Source organism: Macaca thibetana, chromosome 11 (genome assembly GCF_024542745.1).
Source record: "Macaca thibetana thibetana isolate TM-01 chromosome 11, ASM2454274v1, whole genome shotgun sequence".
Classification (NCBI taxonomy): domain Eukaryota; kingdom Metazoa; phylum Chordata; class Mammalia; order Primates; family Cercopithecidae; genus Macaca; species Macaca thibetana.
This window is the reverse complement of record NC_065588.1, coordinates 129,166,663-129,184,330: the sequence shown is the minus strand read 5'-3', so window position 1 is coordinate 129,184,330 and position 17,668 is coordinate 129,166,663. Positions and strand designations below refer to the sequence as shown.

The window sequence follows — 17,668 nt, the reverse complement described above, 5'->3', positions numbered from 1 at the left end:
ACTCCTAGGATCCTCTGTTTACAGTAGTTTCCTGATTAGCTGTGCTGGGTTTAAAGTTACTAATGTTATGACACGTTTCTTTTTTTTTTTTTTTTTTTTTTTTTTTTTTTTTTTGAGACGGAGTCTCACGCTGTTGCCCAGGCTGGAGTGCAGTGGCGCGATCTCGGCTCACTGCAAGCTCCGCCTCCCGGGTTCACGCCATTCTCCTGCCTCAGCCTCCCGAGTAGCTGGGACTACAGGCGCCCACAACCGCGCCCGGCTAATTTTTTGTATTTTTAGTAGAGACGGGGTTTCACCGTGGTCTCGATCTCCTGACCTTGTGATCCGCCCGCCTCGGCCTCCCAAAGTGCTGGGATTACAGGCGTGAGCCACCGCGCCCGGCCGTTATGACACGTTTCTATTCACAGTGCTTTCTGGTTACAAACCGTTACTGCTAGTTTCATGCTAATAGCATAATCTTTTAATGCTCTGAGCAACACTCTTATGAACTCATAACTGTCTCTGGCCTGTAGGATGCAAGGCGGCAGAGAGGAATGGTGGATTATTATAGCTATGAGCAGATACAGGTCTGCACGCCCTTCAGTGAGTTACTGACTGTGTCAGTGGACTGGGTTACACCCACCACCAGTGGGTTTCCTCTTTTACGGGTGACCAGTCTAGAGGGCAGATAGAGTGAGAGTAAAAACTAGAAAGACAGGCACATCCTGCTGTGGGGCCAGCGGCACACGTGCTCCCGAGGACCAGCCACGTGGGCTGCTTTTTTTTTTTGAGATGGAGTTTTGCACTTGTCTCCCAGGCTGGAGTGCAATGGCACAATTTTGACTCACTGCAACCTTTGTCTCCCAGGTTCAAGCGATTTTCCTGCCTCAGCCTCCTGAGTAGTTGGGATTACAGGCACATGCCGCCATGCCTGGCTAATTTTTGTATTTTTAGTAAACATGAGGTTTCACCGTGTTAGGCTGGCCTTGAAATTCTGACCTCCAGTGATCCACCCACCTTGGCCTCACAAAGTTATGGGATTACGGGCGTGAGTCACTGCGCCCGGCCCTTTTCTTTTTTTTTTTTGAGACGGAGTTTCCACTCTTGTTGCCCAGGCTGGAGTGCAATGGTGTGGTCTTGGTTCACTGCAACCTCTGCCTCCCAGGTTCAAGTGGTTCTTCTGCCTCAGGCTCCCAAGTAGCTGGGATTATGGGCACCTGCCACCACACCCGGCTAGTTATTTGTATTTTTAGTAGAGATGGGGTTTCACCATGTTGGCCAGGTGGTCTCTAACTCCTGACCTCAGGTGATCTGCCCGCCTTGGCCTCCCAAAGTGCTGGGATTACAGGCGTGAGCCACTGCGCGCAGCCCCACGTGAGCTTCTTGTCTGTACCTTCTGTGTGGGATTTGTAAGCTAGAGGCGAAGGTTGTGTAATGTTTATCATGAAAAATGTTAAACACGGAACATAATGTAGGTTAATATGAAACTGATTTTAAAGGAATAAATGCCAACATTTCTGCAGAATGAATGGAAGCTCGTGCTAGCATCTTACCTGTTGATAAGGAAACAAGTTAATAATATCACCAGCACATTTCAAGGTGGATAATCACTTGTCAAATGTTGGGCAAAGTTTTGCTCACCTGAATGTAGCCCAGCAGGGCTAAGAGAGAAGGAGTGTGCATGCGAGAGACAGAGAGAGAGAGAGCGCTCTAACCCAGCTACAGGCAAAGACGGGAACGGGCCCTGCTGTGAGATGCCCTCTCTCTGCCCCCACTCCAAGGCAGCTGCCTTTCTGGTGTCCTTGTACCCCCTGTATACAGTTACCACATCCATGGCACCTGCTTTTTAAAGTTTTGTTTCTCCAGATCTGAGCTGTCCAACCTGAAGGGGTAGAGCTGCCAGCAGGAGCCTTGGCCTTGGACAGTCACTCCACTGGCTGAGAGGGGAGCGTGCCCTAGCACACCTAGGCCTGCGAGTCTATTTTAATTTTTAAATTTTTTTGAGATAGGGCCTCCCTCTGTTGCCCAGGCTGGAGTGCAGTGGTGCGATCTCGGCTCACTGCAACCTCCGCCTCCCAGGTTCAAGTGACCCTCGTTCCTCAGCCTCCCAACTAGCTGGGATTACAGGTGCCCACCACCACACCCAGCTATTTTTTGTATTTTTAGCAGAGACAGGGCTTCACTCTGTTGGCCAGACTGGTCTGCACTCCTGACCTCAGGTGATCACCCACTTCGGCCTCCCAAAGTGCTGGGATAGTAGGTGTGAGCCACTGCATCTGGCCTAATTTTTTTTTTTGAGATGGAGTCTCACTCTGTTGCCCAGGCTGGAGTGCAGTGGCATGATCTCGGCTCACTGCAAACTCCACCTCCCAGGTTCAAGCGACTTTCCTGCCTCAGCCTCCCCAGTAGCTGAGATTACAGGTGTGCACCACCACGCCCAGCTAGTTTTTGTATTTTTAGTAGAGATGGGGTTTCACCATGTTGGCCAGTCTGGTCTTGAACTCCTGATCTCATGTGATCTGCCTGCCTCGGCCTCCCAAATTGCTGGGATTACATGGGTGAGCCACCACACCTGGCCCAAATTAATTAATTTTATTTATTTATTTTTTTTATTATTTTTTTATTTTTTATTTTTTTTTTTTTTGAGACGGAGTCTCGCTGTGTCTCCCAGGCTGGAGTGCAGTGGCGTGATCTCGGCTCACTGCAAGCTCCGCCTCCCGGGTTCATGCCATTCTCCTGCCTCAGCCTCCCAAGTAGCTGAGACTACAGGCGCCCGCCACCACGCCCGGCTAGTTTTTTGTATTTTTAGTAGAGACGGGGTTTCACCATGTTAGCCAGGATAGTCTCGATCTCCTGACCTCGTGATCCACCCGCCTCGGCCTCCCAAAGTGCTGGGATTACAGGCTTGAGCCACCGCGCCCAGCCAATTAATTTTAAATTTAAATCTCAGTTCCTCAGTTGCCCTGTGTGACAGCTACTCCACAATACAGCTACTCCGGGACAGAAAGCCGCACTGTCCCGGTAGAATGTTCTTTAGTTGGCACCGACACAGACATTAAGCTCCTTCAGGAAAGGGCCCAGTGTGGCTGGGTCAGCATTTTAGCCGCAAAACCTAGGACATTGTAGGCGCTCCAGGATTATTTGCTGAATGAAAAAGTCTGTATTTGTTTCTTGTACATATGCAAATTGGGAACCAAATGTTAATTTTGTAATCGATACTTGAAATCTGACAAGTAAAAGTTTCATAATACATTTTTTCTCTTTCTCTCCTGTCAGGTATCATGATATTAGCTGGTTTAACCTCAAGCCATTTGAGTCATTCGATCTCCTGAAAATGGGAGACACAGTGGGGCCCCTCCCAGGGGCTCTTGGCTGTTGCTGATGGCAGAAACCACGCTTGACCAAGGTTCACTTGTAGCCCCACGGCGTCAGTGCAGCTGGTGTCGTCCTGACCATGGACGGTGCGTCGGCTGAGCAGGATGGCCTCCAGGAGGACAGATCCCACGGTGGCCCCTTGGCTCTCCCCGAGGGCCCCCTGAAGCCCCCGGGCCCAGTGGTGCCACCTGACCAGGACCCGCTGGTGCCACCTGACCAGCAGGACAAAGCCCAGCGTAAGTCGTCAGGTTCCTCTGTGTGCTGGTCACAGGAGGACGTGGTATTGAGGGAGGACGTGGTGTTGAGACCACTGTGAGCTTTTCACTTCATTCAGAGTATGTTTTAGTAACTGAATGATGCCACCTTTAGATCAGGCACATTCCTGCTAAACAGAACGCCATTTGACACCTGTGGGGCAGCAGCAGTGTTTCCCTGAAGGGATCTATGGGTCTTTGTCGTGTTCCCTGCCCAGAATTCTACCTTTTTTTTTTTTTTTGAGATGGAGTTTCACTCTTGTTGCCCAGGCTAGAGTGCAGTGGCGAGATCTCGGCTCACTGCAACCTCCACCTCCTGGGTTCAAGCGATTCTTCTGCCTCAGCCTCCCGAGTAGCTGGGATTACAGGCGCCGCCACCCCCGGCTGTTTTTTGTATTTTTATTAGAGATAGGGTTTTTCCATGTTGGTCAGGTTGGTCGCGAACTCCCAACCTCAGGTGATCGCCCACCTCAGCCTCCCAGAGTGCTGGGATTACAGGCGTGAGCCACCGCACCCAGCCCCTTTTTTGTGTGTGTGTGACACAGTGTCCTGTTGCCAAGGCTGGAGTGCAGTGGCACAATCTCAGCTCACTGCAACCTCCACCTCCCGGGTTCAAGCGATTCTCCTGCTTCAGCCTCCTGAAGTGCCCACCACCACGCCCAGCTGTTTTTTGTATTTTTAGTAGAGATGAGGTTTCACCATGTTGGTCAGGCTGGTCTCGAACTCCTGATCTTAAGTGATCCACCCACTTGAGCCTCCCAAAGTGCTGGGATTACAGGAGTGAGCCACTGTGCCTGGCCAAATTCTGCCTTTTTGATTGGTCAGTGGCCAAATTTTTAATAGCTAGAATTCAGAACTATTTCAATAGAGATCTAAGGATTACTGAGCACAATTTTATGTTAGCCCCCCGGGGCTATGCACGTGTCAGAGGGAAAGGGTGAGTTAGTTATTCACTCAGTTCTCCTGCCTCTTTCTGGCCAGGAGGTTCAGTGCTTTAAAACAGTAGACTATAGATGTGCTAATTTACTATCAGAAATCACAGTCTAATTCCTGTAAAATGATACTCAGGCACTTAGGATGGCTTCGCTGGTCCTTGCTACGAAAACATCAGGTGAGGCAGATGACAGCTTGGAGGCCCAAGGTCAGGGGTTCTGAGACCCACAGCCATGGAACCTGCTGTTAGATCTGCCACTCAGGAGCATTGTGCCCTTGAGCAAGATGCTTGATTAATTGCAGCCTCTACCTCTTCATTTTTCTGTTTCAAAAATTTTATTACTGTTTTTAGAGTCAGGGTGTTGCTCCATTGAGGAGGCTGAAGTGCAGTGGTGTAATCATAGCTCACTGCAGCCATGAGCCCCTGGGCGTAAGCAATCCTCCTGCCTTGGCCTCCTGGGTGTAAGCAATCCTCCTGCCTTGGCCTCTGGGGTAGCTGTGACTACAGATGCATGTCAGCACGCCTGGCTGATTTTTCTTTTTTTTTGAGACAGAGTTTTGCTCTTGTCTCCCAGGCTTAGTGCGGTGGTGCGATCTCAGCTTGTCGCAACCTCTGCCTCCCAGATTCAAGCGATTCTTCTGCCTCAGCCTCCCGAGTAGCTGGGATTACAGGCATGTGCCACCATGCCCAGCTAATTTTGTATTTTTAGTAGAGATGGAGTTTCCATGTTGATCAGGCTGGTCTCGAACTCCCGATCTCTGGTGATCCATTCGCTTCGGCCTCCCAAAGTGCTGGGATTGCAGGTGTGAGACAGTCTTGCCGTTGCCCAGGCTGGTCTTGAATTCCTGGCCTCAAGTTATCCTCCCACCTTCACCTCCCAAAGTGCTGGGATTACAGGCGAGAGCCACTGCATGTGGCCAACCTCTTTTTTTGTTGTTTTTTGTTTTTTTGAGATAGAGTCTTGCTCTGTCGCCAAGGCTGGAGTGCAGTGTCGCGATCTTGGCTCACTGCAACCTCCACCTCCCGAGTTCAAGTGATTCTCCTGCTTTAGCCTCCCAAGTAGCTGGGATTACAGATGCGTGCCACCGTGCGTGGCTAATTTTTGTCTTTTTAGTCGAGATGAGGGTTTCACCATGTTGGCCAGGCTGGTCTTGAACTCCTGACCTCAAGTGATCCACCTGCATCGGCCTCCAAAGTGTTGGGATTACAGGCGTGAGCCACCACGCCTGGCCTAACCCATTAACTTTTATCTGAAATGCAAGGTTCCCCCTCTCCCAGCAGTGGAGCTCCCAGGTCGTTTGCATGAAAGGCGTCTCAGTGCGTTGACGGGGTCCCCTTGCTCTGGCTTCCTGTCTGTGGCACCCCTGCTTTTACTCTGGTTTTTCTTTCAGGAGGCATGACAGTAAGTAGCTGTGTTTGGACTCACATTTGCAAGTGAAAGAAACCCATTTTTAATTTGCCTGAGCAAAAAGCGAATTTACTCTACTGCATGCACATAGGATCCAAGGAATGCCGACCGCTGTGAGAGGCAGGGGTGTTGCCAGGCCTCGAGAGCCACTGGAACCAGGGCCAGAACCCCCTGAGGACCCTCCCTTCCCCCTCACATGTCTTGGTTCTTTGAACTGACCCACCCGCCAGTCAGCAGTTGGGGGCAGGGAAAAGACTGAAAATCACTTCATTGAAAGAAGTCTTTCTTCCGTGTGATGAGGAAATATGTTTTAGTTTGTGTTGTGGGTAATTTATATATAATCATGTTAGTGGGTGAACTGAGGTAGCACGTGGGTATAGAATTGTCACTGGTTCAACCCAGGCCTTTACCCAGCAGGCAGTGTTTGAGCAGAAGCGCAGTTCTGGCTTGTCTCTGCTTCGCGGGTGGTGTTCTGATGACGTAATCCACCTCCTTGCCGTAGGGTCCTCGCCTTGGAGGATAGGCTTAGGCTTTGAAATGACTCCAGAATCAGCCTTTGTAAATGTGAGGCTGTGACTCTGATTATCACTGCTGTTCCCAGTGCCTGCTAGAAAGATTGTCAGCTGTGTTTTAAGCGTTTGTGGTTTTTGCTTGTTTTAAACAGTCGACTTTCATAAGATTTCTTATTGGTTTTACTTAAATGGAAAGGAAACATTGGCTAGGTGCAGTGGCTCACGCCTGTAATCCCAGCATTCCAGGAGGCCGAGGCGGGTGAGCGGGTCACTTGAGGTCAGGAGTTTGAGACCAGCCTGGCCAACATGGTGAAACCCCGTCTCTACTAAAAAGACCAAAAATTAGCCGGATGTGGTAGTGGGTGCCTGTAATCCCAGCTCCTCGGGAGGCTGAGGCAGGAGAATCGCTTGAATCCGGTGGGTGGAGCTTGCAGTGAGCTGAGATTGTGCCACTGCACTCCAGCCTGGGCACTAGAGCGAGACTCCATCTCAAAAAATAAAAATAAAAAGAGGAAATGTTACTGTCGTTACTACATAAATTCTACAGCCAGAGTGGAGGCGTGGAGGGCGAGTTCACCTTACAGGGAGGACATGACACCAGCGGGGCTGTGGGCCTTATCCTGGCCACCCCGGCTGTGGGACGGGGCCCATGGGCTGCTCTTCTCAGAGTGAACGCCTTTGTGGGGTGAGAAGGTACTGTGCTCATGAGTCTGGATCCTCTTCTCTCCTACTCCAGCTGCGTGTCTGAAAAGCGACATCACTTGTTGTTAAATCCACGGTGGTCCAGCGTACTCTGTCTTTCCAGGTGCTGAGGTAAACAGAGCTTCCACGGAAGGAGAAAGCCCAGATGGACCTGGCCAGGGAGGCCTCTGTCAGAACGGGCCAATGCCACCCTCGCCAGACCCTCCGTCATCTCTCGACCCCGCCACAAGCCCAGTGGGCCCTGATGCCTCTCCAGGTGTGGCTGGTTTCCATGACAACCTAAGGAAGGCTCAGGGAACTAGTGCTGAGGGCAGTGTTAGAAAAGAAGCTTTGCAGTCTCTCAGACTCAGTCTTCCTATGCAAGAAACGCAACTGTGTAAGCATCCGTTCCCGCCGCGTTTCCCACTCTCCATGTTCGTGTCGCTCAGCCCCTTGGGAGCAGGTGCCCTGCGCACTTGCTGTCTGAGCCGTTGTGTGCCTGTGCCTGCTGTGTGCCATCCAAGTCCCATGCAGGGCTGTGCGTTTAGCAAAGACAGCTTCACATTAGAGAGTGAAGATGCAGTTGGAGTCCAGGCTCTGCTACGGTCTGACTGGCAGCGGTGCTGACGCTCTTGCGTTAAAGGCCGGCCTGCATGTCCTGTGTCACCCAGGTGCTTGGTAAGCAGACCGTGGGCATCCAGCCTGTTTTGTTCTTTTAATTAGAGTCAGGATCTTGCTCTGTCGCCCAGGCTGGAGTCCAGTGGCACAGTCAGAGCTCACTGCAGCCTCTGCCTCCCAGGCTCAAGGTATCTTCCTGCCTCTGTCGTCAAGTAGCTGGGACAACAGGTGCACGCCACCACACCCGGGTAATCTTAATTTTTTTTTTTTTTTTTTTTTTTTTATAGAAACAGGGTCTCACCATGTTGCCCAGGCTGGTCTTGAACTCCTAGGCTCAAGTGATCGTCATACCTTGGCCTCCCAAAATGCTGGGATTATAGGCGTGAGCCACTGTGCCTGGCCTGCAGTATATTTTTAAAAATTTCTTAAAACTAAATAAAAACAACAAAACCCCCCAAATTACTGAAATCAAACTGCATTTCCCATGTGTTTATTTGAAACAATTCTGAAAACTCATTGCCAGCGTTTAAGTTGAGAAGTAGCATGTAAAAAAGTCTAGATTCCTGATTTTTTTCAACTTAGTTTATTTACTTTTGGGGTCCTAAAGTTACAGATGTGTGAGCTCTGGCCCAGGTGCCCGTGTGACAGTAGTGCTGGGTCTGCGTGCACGCCTTTGTGGGATGCCCCGGTCACCTGTTCCTGCTGGCGCCTGGCTCTGAGCCTGTCTCCTGCATCAGTGTTTGGTTGAAACCCTGATCATTTTGCCGACTTGTGTAAATATCTGTCTGATGGCCGTAGACCTGCATTTGCCACTTACGGTCTAGCCATCTGGACCACTTTGCCTCGTGAAAACGACTAGAGATCTTTTCAGTGATAAAATGTATAAACTAATAATGGTACATTTGCAGTGAAATTCTTGGTGACTACTCAGATTTTAGGGACTATTTAGGACAGTAGCTGCTCATCTCCTCAGCATCCACATGTAAGGAGGGTGCCGTGTGTAAAGTGTTGCTGCGTGATTATGCTTCCCTTCTCTGGTCGGCACCCAGGCCATCGGGCTGTGTCTGCTGTTAGCTTAGGAAGGACGAGGGCCACACACTCAGCCCTGGGAAGTGGAGCCCTGGGTTTGTAACTGTAACACGTTGGCACGCACCATGCACCCCTTTCATCACCCAAAATGAACGGTCTGGGTTTTAGATATTTTAAATTCTGGTTTTGGCTAAAACGTTATAATTTTCCCCTCCTGTCCTGGAGCATGACCTCGGATTGGAGTCTCGTCTGTCTGGAGACTGAGGTAATCTGCTTCCAGCCCTGGAGGGCGGAGCCTGTGCAGCGTTTACTCTGCAGTGACGCCTGGCGCCAGGCTTCAGCCATTTGAGTACCGCCAGAGCCTTTTCGTAATGTGGCTTGTGACTGTAGGAGCTGAGATGAGCTGTGCGTCAAAGCGGACCCCAAATGTAACTGCGCAAGGAAATGCACGCGGGGTCTCGTGACCCAGCGGCGGCTGAGCTCCTGTGGCTGGGTACTGCCTGTAACTCCACAGTGCCGGCTTTTCATGTGCTCCTCCCAGCGGGGTCAGGAGAACCTGCTGTGAAGCCAGGGGAAGTTGCAGCGTGGTGAGAGCTGAGCCTGCCTCAGAGTGCTCGGCACAGCTCCAGCTTTGAACCCAGTTCTATCTGTTGTTAAAAGGCACTTGCTGCCAGGCGCGGCAGCTCACGCCTGTAATCCCAGCACTTTGAGAGGCTGAGGCGGGCGGATCACCTGAGGTCAGGAGTTCGAGACCAGCCTGGCCAACATGGAGAAACCCCCATCTCTACTAAAATACAAAATTAGTCAGGTGTGGTGTTGCATGCCTGTAATCCCGTCTACTCAGGAGGCTAAGGCAGGAGAATCGTTTGAACCCAGGAGGCAGTAAACCAAGTTGCAGTAAACCAAGATCACACCACTGCACTCCAGCCTGGGCAACAAGAGCGAAACTCCGTCTCAAAAAAAAAAAAAAAGGCCGGGTGCAGTGGCTCACGCCTGTAATCCCAGCACTCTGGGAGGCTGAGGTGGGCGGATCATGAGGTCAGGAGACCGAGACCATCCTGGCTAACACGGTGAAACCCCATCTATACTAAAAATACAAAAAATTAGCCGGGCGTGGTGGTGGGCGCCTGTAATCCCAGCTACTCGGGAGGCTGAGGCAGGCGAATTGCTTGAACCCAGGAGGTGGAGCTTGCAGTGAGCCGAGATCGCACCACTGCATTCCAGCCTGGGAGACAGAGCGAGACTCTGTCTCAAAAAGAAAAAAAAGTTACTTGCCGTGGTTTCCTGTTTTACCGGGGGATGCCCCCAGGTGGGGTGTACTCGTCCTGCGATCACAGACCCAGTGCCTGACCAGTGTGTCTCCTGTGAGGTGGTTCCCGCCTGTGGTCAGTGTCATGGGCTCACAGTTCTCTCTTGATCTAGAAATTGTCCTTCCAAACAAGATGGCTCTGCATTGTTTAGGTGTAAAATATATGGGTAATTAAGTACAAAACGACCAAGTTCTTGTGCCTGATTGTTCTGCATCCTGGTATTTGATGAGTTTCCAAATGGCCATTTTCCCACTGCAGGCTCTACAGATTCTTCCCTGCCACTGGAGAAGGAGGAGCAGGTCCGACTTCAGGCTCGGAAGTGGCTGGAAGAGCAGCTCAAACAGTACAGGGTGAAGCGCCAGCAGGAGAGGGTGAGTCCCCTCTCCCAAACAAGCTCATGGAAAGCTTCCTGCCCTAGAGACAGCTGTTGGTCCCACATAACCCTGGGACCTGCCATTGGCTTCTGTGAGCTGCCATGGGCTCAGGGGCCTCTGCAGCGGCTGACTCTGCTCCTGTCGTGTGGGTCCCACCTCTGGGGGACTCCACAGGAGCCTGGCTTGTGCCCCCTGCCTGGTCCTGCTTCTTTTGCAACAAGCACATTTTATTTCTAAATCTGCCAATTGAAAAGCAAAGAAAGCAAACACAGGTGACCTCAGAGACACTGTGGGTTCAGTTCCAGACCACCACAAAAATGTAAACATTGCAATAGAGCAAGTCCTACATGGTTTTGGTTTCCTGGAGCATAAAGAAGTTATGTGTATACGCTTCTGTAGTTTACTAAGTGTGCAGTAGCACTGTGTCTAAATAAAACGGATGTACCCACATAATTTGAAAATGCTTTATTACTAAAAGATGCTGACGATCATCTGAGCCTTCGGCAAGTGTAATCTCTGTGCTGTTGGAGGATCTTGCGTCAAGTTTGATGGCTCCTGACTGATCAGGGTGGTGGTTGCTGAAGATTGGGCTGTAGGAATTTCTTCAAACCGCAGTAAAGTTTGCCATGGTGATTCACTCTCTTACAAAAGGTGTCTCTGTAACATGCAGTGCTGTTTGATAGGATTTTACCCATTCAAGTGTTTTTTTTTTTGAGATGGAGTCTTGCTCTGTCGCCCAGGCAGTAGCGCCGTCTTGGCTTACTGCAAGCTCCGCCTCCCGGGTTCACGCAATTCTCCTGCCTCAGCCTCCCGAGTAGCTGGGACTACAGGCGCCCACTACCACGCCCGGCTAGTGTTTTTGGTATTTTTAGTAGAGACGGGGTTTCACCATGTTAGCCAGGATAGTCTTGATCTCCTGATCTCATGATCCGCTGGTCTTGGCCTCCCAAAGTGTTGAGATTACAGGCGTGAGCTACCGCGCCCAGCCCTCCCTTTCAAGTTTTATTGTGAGATTGCAGCAATTCAATCACATCTTCAGGCTCCACTTCTAATTCTAGTTCTCTTGCTGTTTCCACCACCAAGATCACACCACTGGCTGGGCGCGGTGGCTCAAGCCTGTAATCCCAGCACTTTGGGAGGCCGAGACGGGCGGATCACGAGGTCAGGAGTTCGAGACCATCCTGGCTAACACGGTGAAACCCCGTCTCTACTAAAAAATACAAAAAACTAGCCGGGCGAGGTGGTGGGCGCCTGTAGTCCCGGCCACTCGGGAGGCTGAGGCAGGAGAATGGCTTAAAAACCCGGGAGGCAGAGCTTGCAGTGAGCTGAGATCCGGCCACTGCACTCCAGCCTGGGCGACACAGCGAGACTCCGTCTCAAAAAAATAAAAAAAAGGCTGGGTGCAGTGTGTGGACCCAGAAGTGTGGAGCCCCTCAAAGTCGTCTATGAGGGTAGAAATCAGCTTCTTCCACACTCCTGTTAATGTTGATATTTTGACTCCTCCAGCCATGAATCATGAATGTTCTTAATGGCATCTAGAATGTGAATCCTTTCCAGAAGGTTTTCAGTTTACTTTGCCCAGATCCGTGAGAGGAATCACTGTGACTATGGCAGTTGTACCCTTACAAAGGTATTTCTTAAGTAGTAAGACTTGAAAGTCAAAACTAGTCCTTGATCCATGGGCTGCACAATGGACGTTGAGTTCACAGGCATGAAAGCAACATTCACCTCCTTGTACATCTCCCATCAGAGTTTAGGTGACCAGGTGCATTGTCAATGAGCAGTTAAAAGAAAAAAAGAAAAAAATATATATGTGTATTTTGAGACAGAATCTCGCTTTGTCACCCAAGCAGGAGTGTAGTGGTGTGATCTTGGCCCACTGTAACCTCTGCCTCCCGGGTTCAAGCGATTCGCCTGCCTCAGCCTCCTGAGTAGCTGGGATTAAAAGCATGTGCCACCCTACCCAGCTAATTTTTTTTTTTTTTTTTGAGAGACGGAGTCTCACTCTGTTGCCCAGGCTGGAGCGATCTTGGTTCGCTGCAACCTCCACCTCCTGGGTTCCAGTGATTCTCGTGTCTCAGCCTCCTGAGTAGCCAAGATTACAGGTGCCCAGCACCATGCCTGACTCATGTTTTTGTATTTTTAGTAGAGACGGGGGTTTCACCATGTTGGCCAGCCTGGTCTTGAACTCCTGACCTCAAATGATTTGCCCACCTCAGCCTCCCAGAGTGTTGGGATTACAGGTGTAAGCCACCGCGCCCGGCCTTGAAGAAAGTTTCTATGTTTATTAAAAAAAAAAAAAAAACTGGAGAGTAGCCGGGAAAGTTTTGTTGAGGAGTCTGATGAGGAGGTTCTTGCTGTTTTGTTTTAAACGTGTTGAAGTCATTCACTGAAGAGTGTGCTTCAGACCAGGGGTGGTCATGCTGGTCACTCGAGTGGGGCCTTGCAGCAGTGAGACCACCGAGGATTGGAGGCCTGGCCGCACCCTGTGTGGTGAGGGCCTGGGGAGGTGGTGCTCTCTGATTGTCAGTGGAGGGAGTATAATCGGTGCCACCGTTCTGAATGGTAATTTTAAGAATGCTGCTTGTGGATTTTAAATGTAATTTTTGTACTTTTGTTTTCTTCTCAGTCCAGTCAACCTGCAACCAAAACGAGACTTTCTAGCACGCTTGATCCTGAGCTCATGTTAAACCCAGAAAACTTGCCAAGGGCCAGCACCGTGGCTATGACAAAAGAATATTCCTTCCTGCGCACCAGTGTCCCTCGGGGGCCTAAGGTGGGCAGCCTGGGGCTTCCGGCACACCCTAAGGAGAAAAAAAGTTCCAAGTCAAGCAAAATCCGGTCTCTGGCCGATTACAGAACTGAAGATTCAAATGCTGGGAATTCCGGGGGAAATGTTCCGGTTCCCGATTCTACCAAGGGTTCCCTGAAGCAGAACAGAAGCAGCGCAGCGTCCGTTGTGTCTGAGATCAGCCTGTACCCTGACACTGACGACCGTCTGGAGAACGCCTCCCTGGCTGGAGACAGCGTGTCTGAGGTGGATGGAAATGACAGCGACAGCTCATCGTACAGCAGCGCCTCCACCCGAGGGACCTATGTCGTTCTGTCGAAGACGGTGGGCACGCAGGACACCCCCTATATGGTCAACGGCCAGGAGATTCCTGCGGATACGCTGGGCCAGTTCCCCTCGATTAAGGACGTCCTCCAGGCTGCAGCCGCTGAGCACCAAGACCAGGGGCAGGAGGTCAACGGGGAGGTGCGGAGTCGGAGAGAGAGCATCTGCAGCAGGTGGGGGGACAGCAGAGGTGGGCGGGGCGGGTGGAGGTGGGTGGGGCGATAGCAGAGGTGGGAGGGGCCGACAGAGGGGGCGGGGCGGGCAGGGATCGGTGGGGCCATAGCAGAGGTGGGAGGGGCCGACAGAGGGCCTGACCTTAGATGTTGCTTCCCCAGCCCAGGACTCTCCGCACTGGAACAGGGGATACACAGCTTTTCTTCCTGATTCTGTCCTTAGTCTTGACATGAACATTTCATTCATACCAAGTTTGCTGTTTTTTAAGCAGTAGAGTTGGAATAATCAGCAATCGTCTGTGTTATTAAAATATCCACTCTCCTGTTTGCATAGACTTGTCACTAAGCTGCACGATGCCCGTCTCACGTTTCCTAACAGTTCCCACGTTGTGAGGTGCCGACTGTTGGCAGGAATGTTCATCCGTGCGTTCATGCAAGCCTTAGCTCTCTACTTAATTTAAAAAGATTGGGAGAGAGCAGCAGGGGTGTGTGGAATTTGGAGAACATGGAGGAATATGAAGGAAAATCAGGATGGCTCTGGCTCGCACAGGCCTGACCCGTGCTTTTGTCCCCAGCGTGTCCTTGGAGAGCTCTGCAGCAGAAACCCAGGAGGAGATGCTGCAGGTGCTCAAAGAGAAAATGCGACTCGAAGGACAGCTGGAAGCCTTGTCACTGGAGGCGAGTCAGGTAACGGACGCCCTCGACGTCTTAGCGGGCGGCGAAGTCGGAAAGCACGTGTGGCTCCTCTGCTGGGTACGAGGTTTCAAGATGTGGTTGGGAATCAGCCGCCGCAGCGTGTCTGGCAGCCGAGTGTTCTGCATCTTTACGTTTTTTGTCTATTGTCAGCCTTAGAAAGAGGTGTGAGTTTCCTGCCTCATCATGCGTGGGTCCATTTCTCCCTGCATCTCACCAGAGTATTTCCTAGATGTTAGGTGTCTCACAGGCCTTAAGAGTTAAAGTCTCTTGGTGGGTTGCACCTTTTTCTGGCACGGTGAACCTTGTTTCTTTGTAGTGCTTTCTGCTTTTTCTGATACTAGTTTTGCTATAGCAGAAAAAGCCACACACGCTGGCTTTGGTTAGCATGTGCCAGAAACATCATTTTCCATCCCTTTTTCAGCTCTCCTTTGTCATTTTGTTGTATGCACTTTACCCATAGCAAAGAGCTAGGTATTTACTGTCTGCCGACAGTTGAGTAAATCTGTTCAGTGGGGGTCAGCTGTCTGCTTCTGTCGTGGAAGCGTGAGATTGCACCCAGGCCCTGAGGTGACGGGGCTGAGGGGGCCTCCTGCAGCGAACGGGGCCGCAGAGCAGGGCCGTAGCTGCTCACCGCGCCGGGAGCTTGCCTTGCTAAATGCACATCTCATGCTGAAGATGGTGTTCTTGTACAACATGGTCCTTGGACACAAACCACCTAAAGCTGTGTCTACGGAAAAGGTGATTTCGGCTGTTTTGAGGCTAATTCTGGTTGTACAGTCGTCACTTCTCCAGCGTTACAGCGTGAGCCTCCCGTCGCCGGACGCGTTTCCCTTCCTCTGTGTAGCCACTCTCTCGAACGGTGGCTTGCTCTCACTGCACTTTGTCTTCTTATCCTCCTGGGGTCACTGATCGGTGCTTCGGTTGCATCCACACCACGATCGTGAGGGTTGTTTCAGGTGTGGTGGTTGCTGGCCCCTTGCTCTAGGGTATCCTTGAGTTTGTGTTTCCTCAGTTGCTTTGGGTGTTTGTTGTCTTGGTGATGTGTGAACTGGATCCCTCCCCATAGGCCTTAGTGTGGGGGCCGGTGGGGGCCGGTTGGGGTCGGTGGTGGGGTGATTTTCGCTGGCGATTCTCTGCTGCTCGTGGGGCCACACAGCATTGCCGTGGTCACTCAGGACTGTGCTGTGTCCCGTGGCCCTGGCTGGAGCCCCTAGAGCCGCACTTAGGAAGCAGCCACCTTTCCTTGCCTGTGTTTTTTGCCCATTTCCCCCCAGATCCGAATCCACTGTTAATCTCTCAGGGGTCCCTCTACAAGTCTGGCATTCTGTGTGCGCGTGCCATATCCATGCCATATCTGGCATGCCCATGTGCACGTTTGGTGTTTTGAACACGTTTCCCGTGTCCTCGCAGGAGAAGGGTGCTTCCCCAGCCCTGCCCGAGCGCTGCCCTGTGCAGGTGCAGTTGGGCCCAAAACTAGTGCAGCTCCGTGTGCGTCCTGGGCCTGTTTGGAAAGTCGCCTTCTTCTGGGACGGCTGTGCTGGGAGAGTGCCTGGGGGTCTCGGGGCAGGGTCCCCTGTCAGGCCCTGGGAGAGCGCCTGGGGGTCTCAGGGTCCCCCGTCAGGCCCTGACTGACTCGCCAGTTGTGTTCCTGTTAATACACTGGATAGAAGTGACTCGTTTTCTGAAAGTCATTGTGGTTGTTGGGATCTTTTCAGGCACTTAAAGAGAAGGCTGAGCTACAGGCCCAGCTGGCCGCCCTCAGCACGAAGCTGCAGGCGCAGGTGGAGTGCAGCCACAGCAGCCAGCAGCGGCAGGATTCGCTCAGCTCGGAGGTGGACACTTTGAAGCAGTCATGCTGGGACCTGGAGCGAGCCATGACCGACCTGCAGAACATGCTGGAGGCAAAAAATGCCAGCCTGGCATCGTCCAACAACGACTTGCAGGTGGCCGAGGAGCAGTACCAGAGGCTCGTGGCCAAAGTGGAGGACATGCAGAAGAGCATGCTCAGCAAGGACAACACAGGTGAGGCCAGGCCCTGGCCACGCCCTCCTCCTTCCCTGACTGGTCCCTGCTGCGGCCTCCTCCTTCCCTGACTGGTCCCTGCTGCGCCCTCCTCCTTCCTCGACTGGTCCCTGCTGCGCCCTCCTTCCTTGACCACACCCTCCTCCTTCCTCTACTGGTCTCTGCCACACCCTCCTCCTTCCCTAGCCATGCCCTCCTTGGCCACGCCCTCCTTCTCTGGCCATGCCGTCTTCCTTGACTGACTGGTTCCCACTGTGGCGTCCTCCTTCCCCGACTGGTCCCTGCCGCGCCCTCCTCCTTCCTCGACTGTCCCCACTACACCCTCCTCCTTCCCTGGCCACGCCCTCCTTCCCTGACTGGTCCCTGCCGCGGCCTCCTCCTTCCCTGACTGGTCCCTGCTGCGCCATCCTCCTTCCTCTACTGGTCCCTGGCCATGTCCTTCTCCTTCCCCGCCACCGCCCTCCTTCTTCCTCAGCTGGTCCCCGGCACACCTCCTCCTCCTGGCCGCGCCCTCCTCCCCTGACTGGTCCCTACCACGCTGCCACGTCCTCCTCCTTCCCCAGCCCCCGATCCAGGCAGGCGCCCAGCGAGCTGGGGCTGGTGCTGACAGCTCTGTTGGCTTGTGACTATCCCTGTGGGGGTTGCATTGGTTTATAATTTACACATAAGGAGGCCACTTTTCTAAAGGAAATACAATTTTTAGTTGAACTTGTGGAATTGTGTACATTTTTGCATGCACATCCAGGGGAATGAATTAGGTCTTGGAGATCGACCTCAGACCCTGGACTGTCTGTGGTGATCATTTACACGCATCCTGCCTCAAAAGTCCAGTGGTATTTCGGGGGTGTAGAGCTGCCCACTTATTCCACAGAATTGCAGATTCCATTTAAAATATTCAAGAACAGGCCGGGCGCGGTGGCTCACGCCTGTAATCTCAGCACTTTGGGAGGCCGAGGCGGGCGGATCACAAGGTCAGGAGATCGAGACCATCGTGAAACCCCGTGTCTACTAAAAATACAAAAAATTAGCCGAGCGCTGTGGCGGGCGCCTGTAGTCCCAGCTACTCAGGAGGCTGAGGCAGGAGAATGGCGTGAACCCGGGAGGCGGAGCTTGCAGTGAGCCAACATCGCACCATTGCACTCCGGCCTGGGCGACAGAGCCAGACACTGTCTCAAAAAAAAAAAAAAA

The 17,668-nt window shown here is 52.0% G+C and overlaps 2 protein-coding genes across 9 annotated transcripts in view; one reads left to right on the top strand and one right to left on the bottom strand.

Annotated features, from left to right (window-relative positions):
• Positions 1 to 17,668, bottom strand: part of ZNF84 (zinc finger protein 84) — a 270,997-nt gene that overhangs the window by 211,026 nt on the left and 42,303 nt on the right. The window lies entirely within an intron of this gene.
• GOLGA3 (golgin A3) overlaps positions 1 to 17,668 on the top strand; it is a 65,101-nt gene that overhangs the window by 11,773 nt on the left and 35,660 nt on the right. For 5 of the 8 annotated variants that reach the window (XM_050747730.1, XM_050747726.1, XM_050747725.1 and 2 more), the window contains exons 2-7: positions 3,256 to 3,590; positions 7,268 to 7,540; positions 10,359 to 10,471; positions 13,104 to 13,762; positions 14,338 to 14,449; positions 16,174 to 16,480. In XM_050747730.1, coding sequence (XP_050603687.1) covers positions 3,434 to 3,590; positions 7,268 to 7,540; positions 10,359 to 10,471; positions 13,104 to 13,762; positions 14,338 to 14,449; positions 16,174 to 16,480 — 1,621 coding nt within the window. In that variant the 5' untranslated portion in view covers positions 3,256 to 3,433. The remainder of the gene's footprint in view (positions 1 to 3,255; positions 3,591 to 7,267; positions 7,541 to 10,358; positions 10,472 to 13,103; positions 13,763 to 14,337; positions 14,450 to 16,173; positions 16,481 to 17,668) is intronic. The other 3 variants (XM_050747732.1, XM_050747731.1, XM_050747733.1) reach the window with 2 other exon arrangements.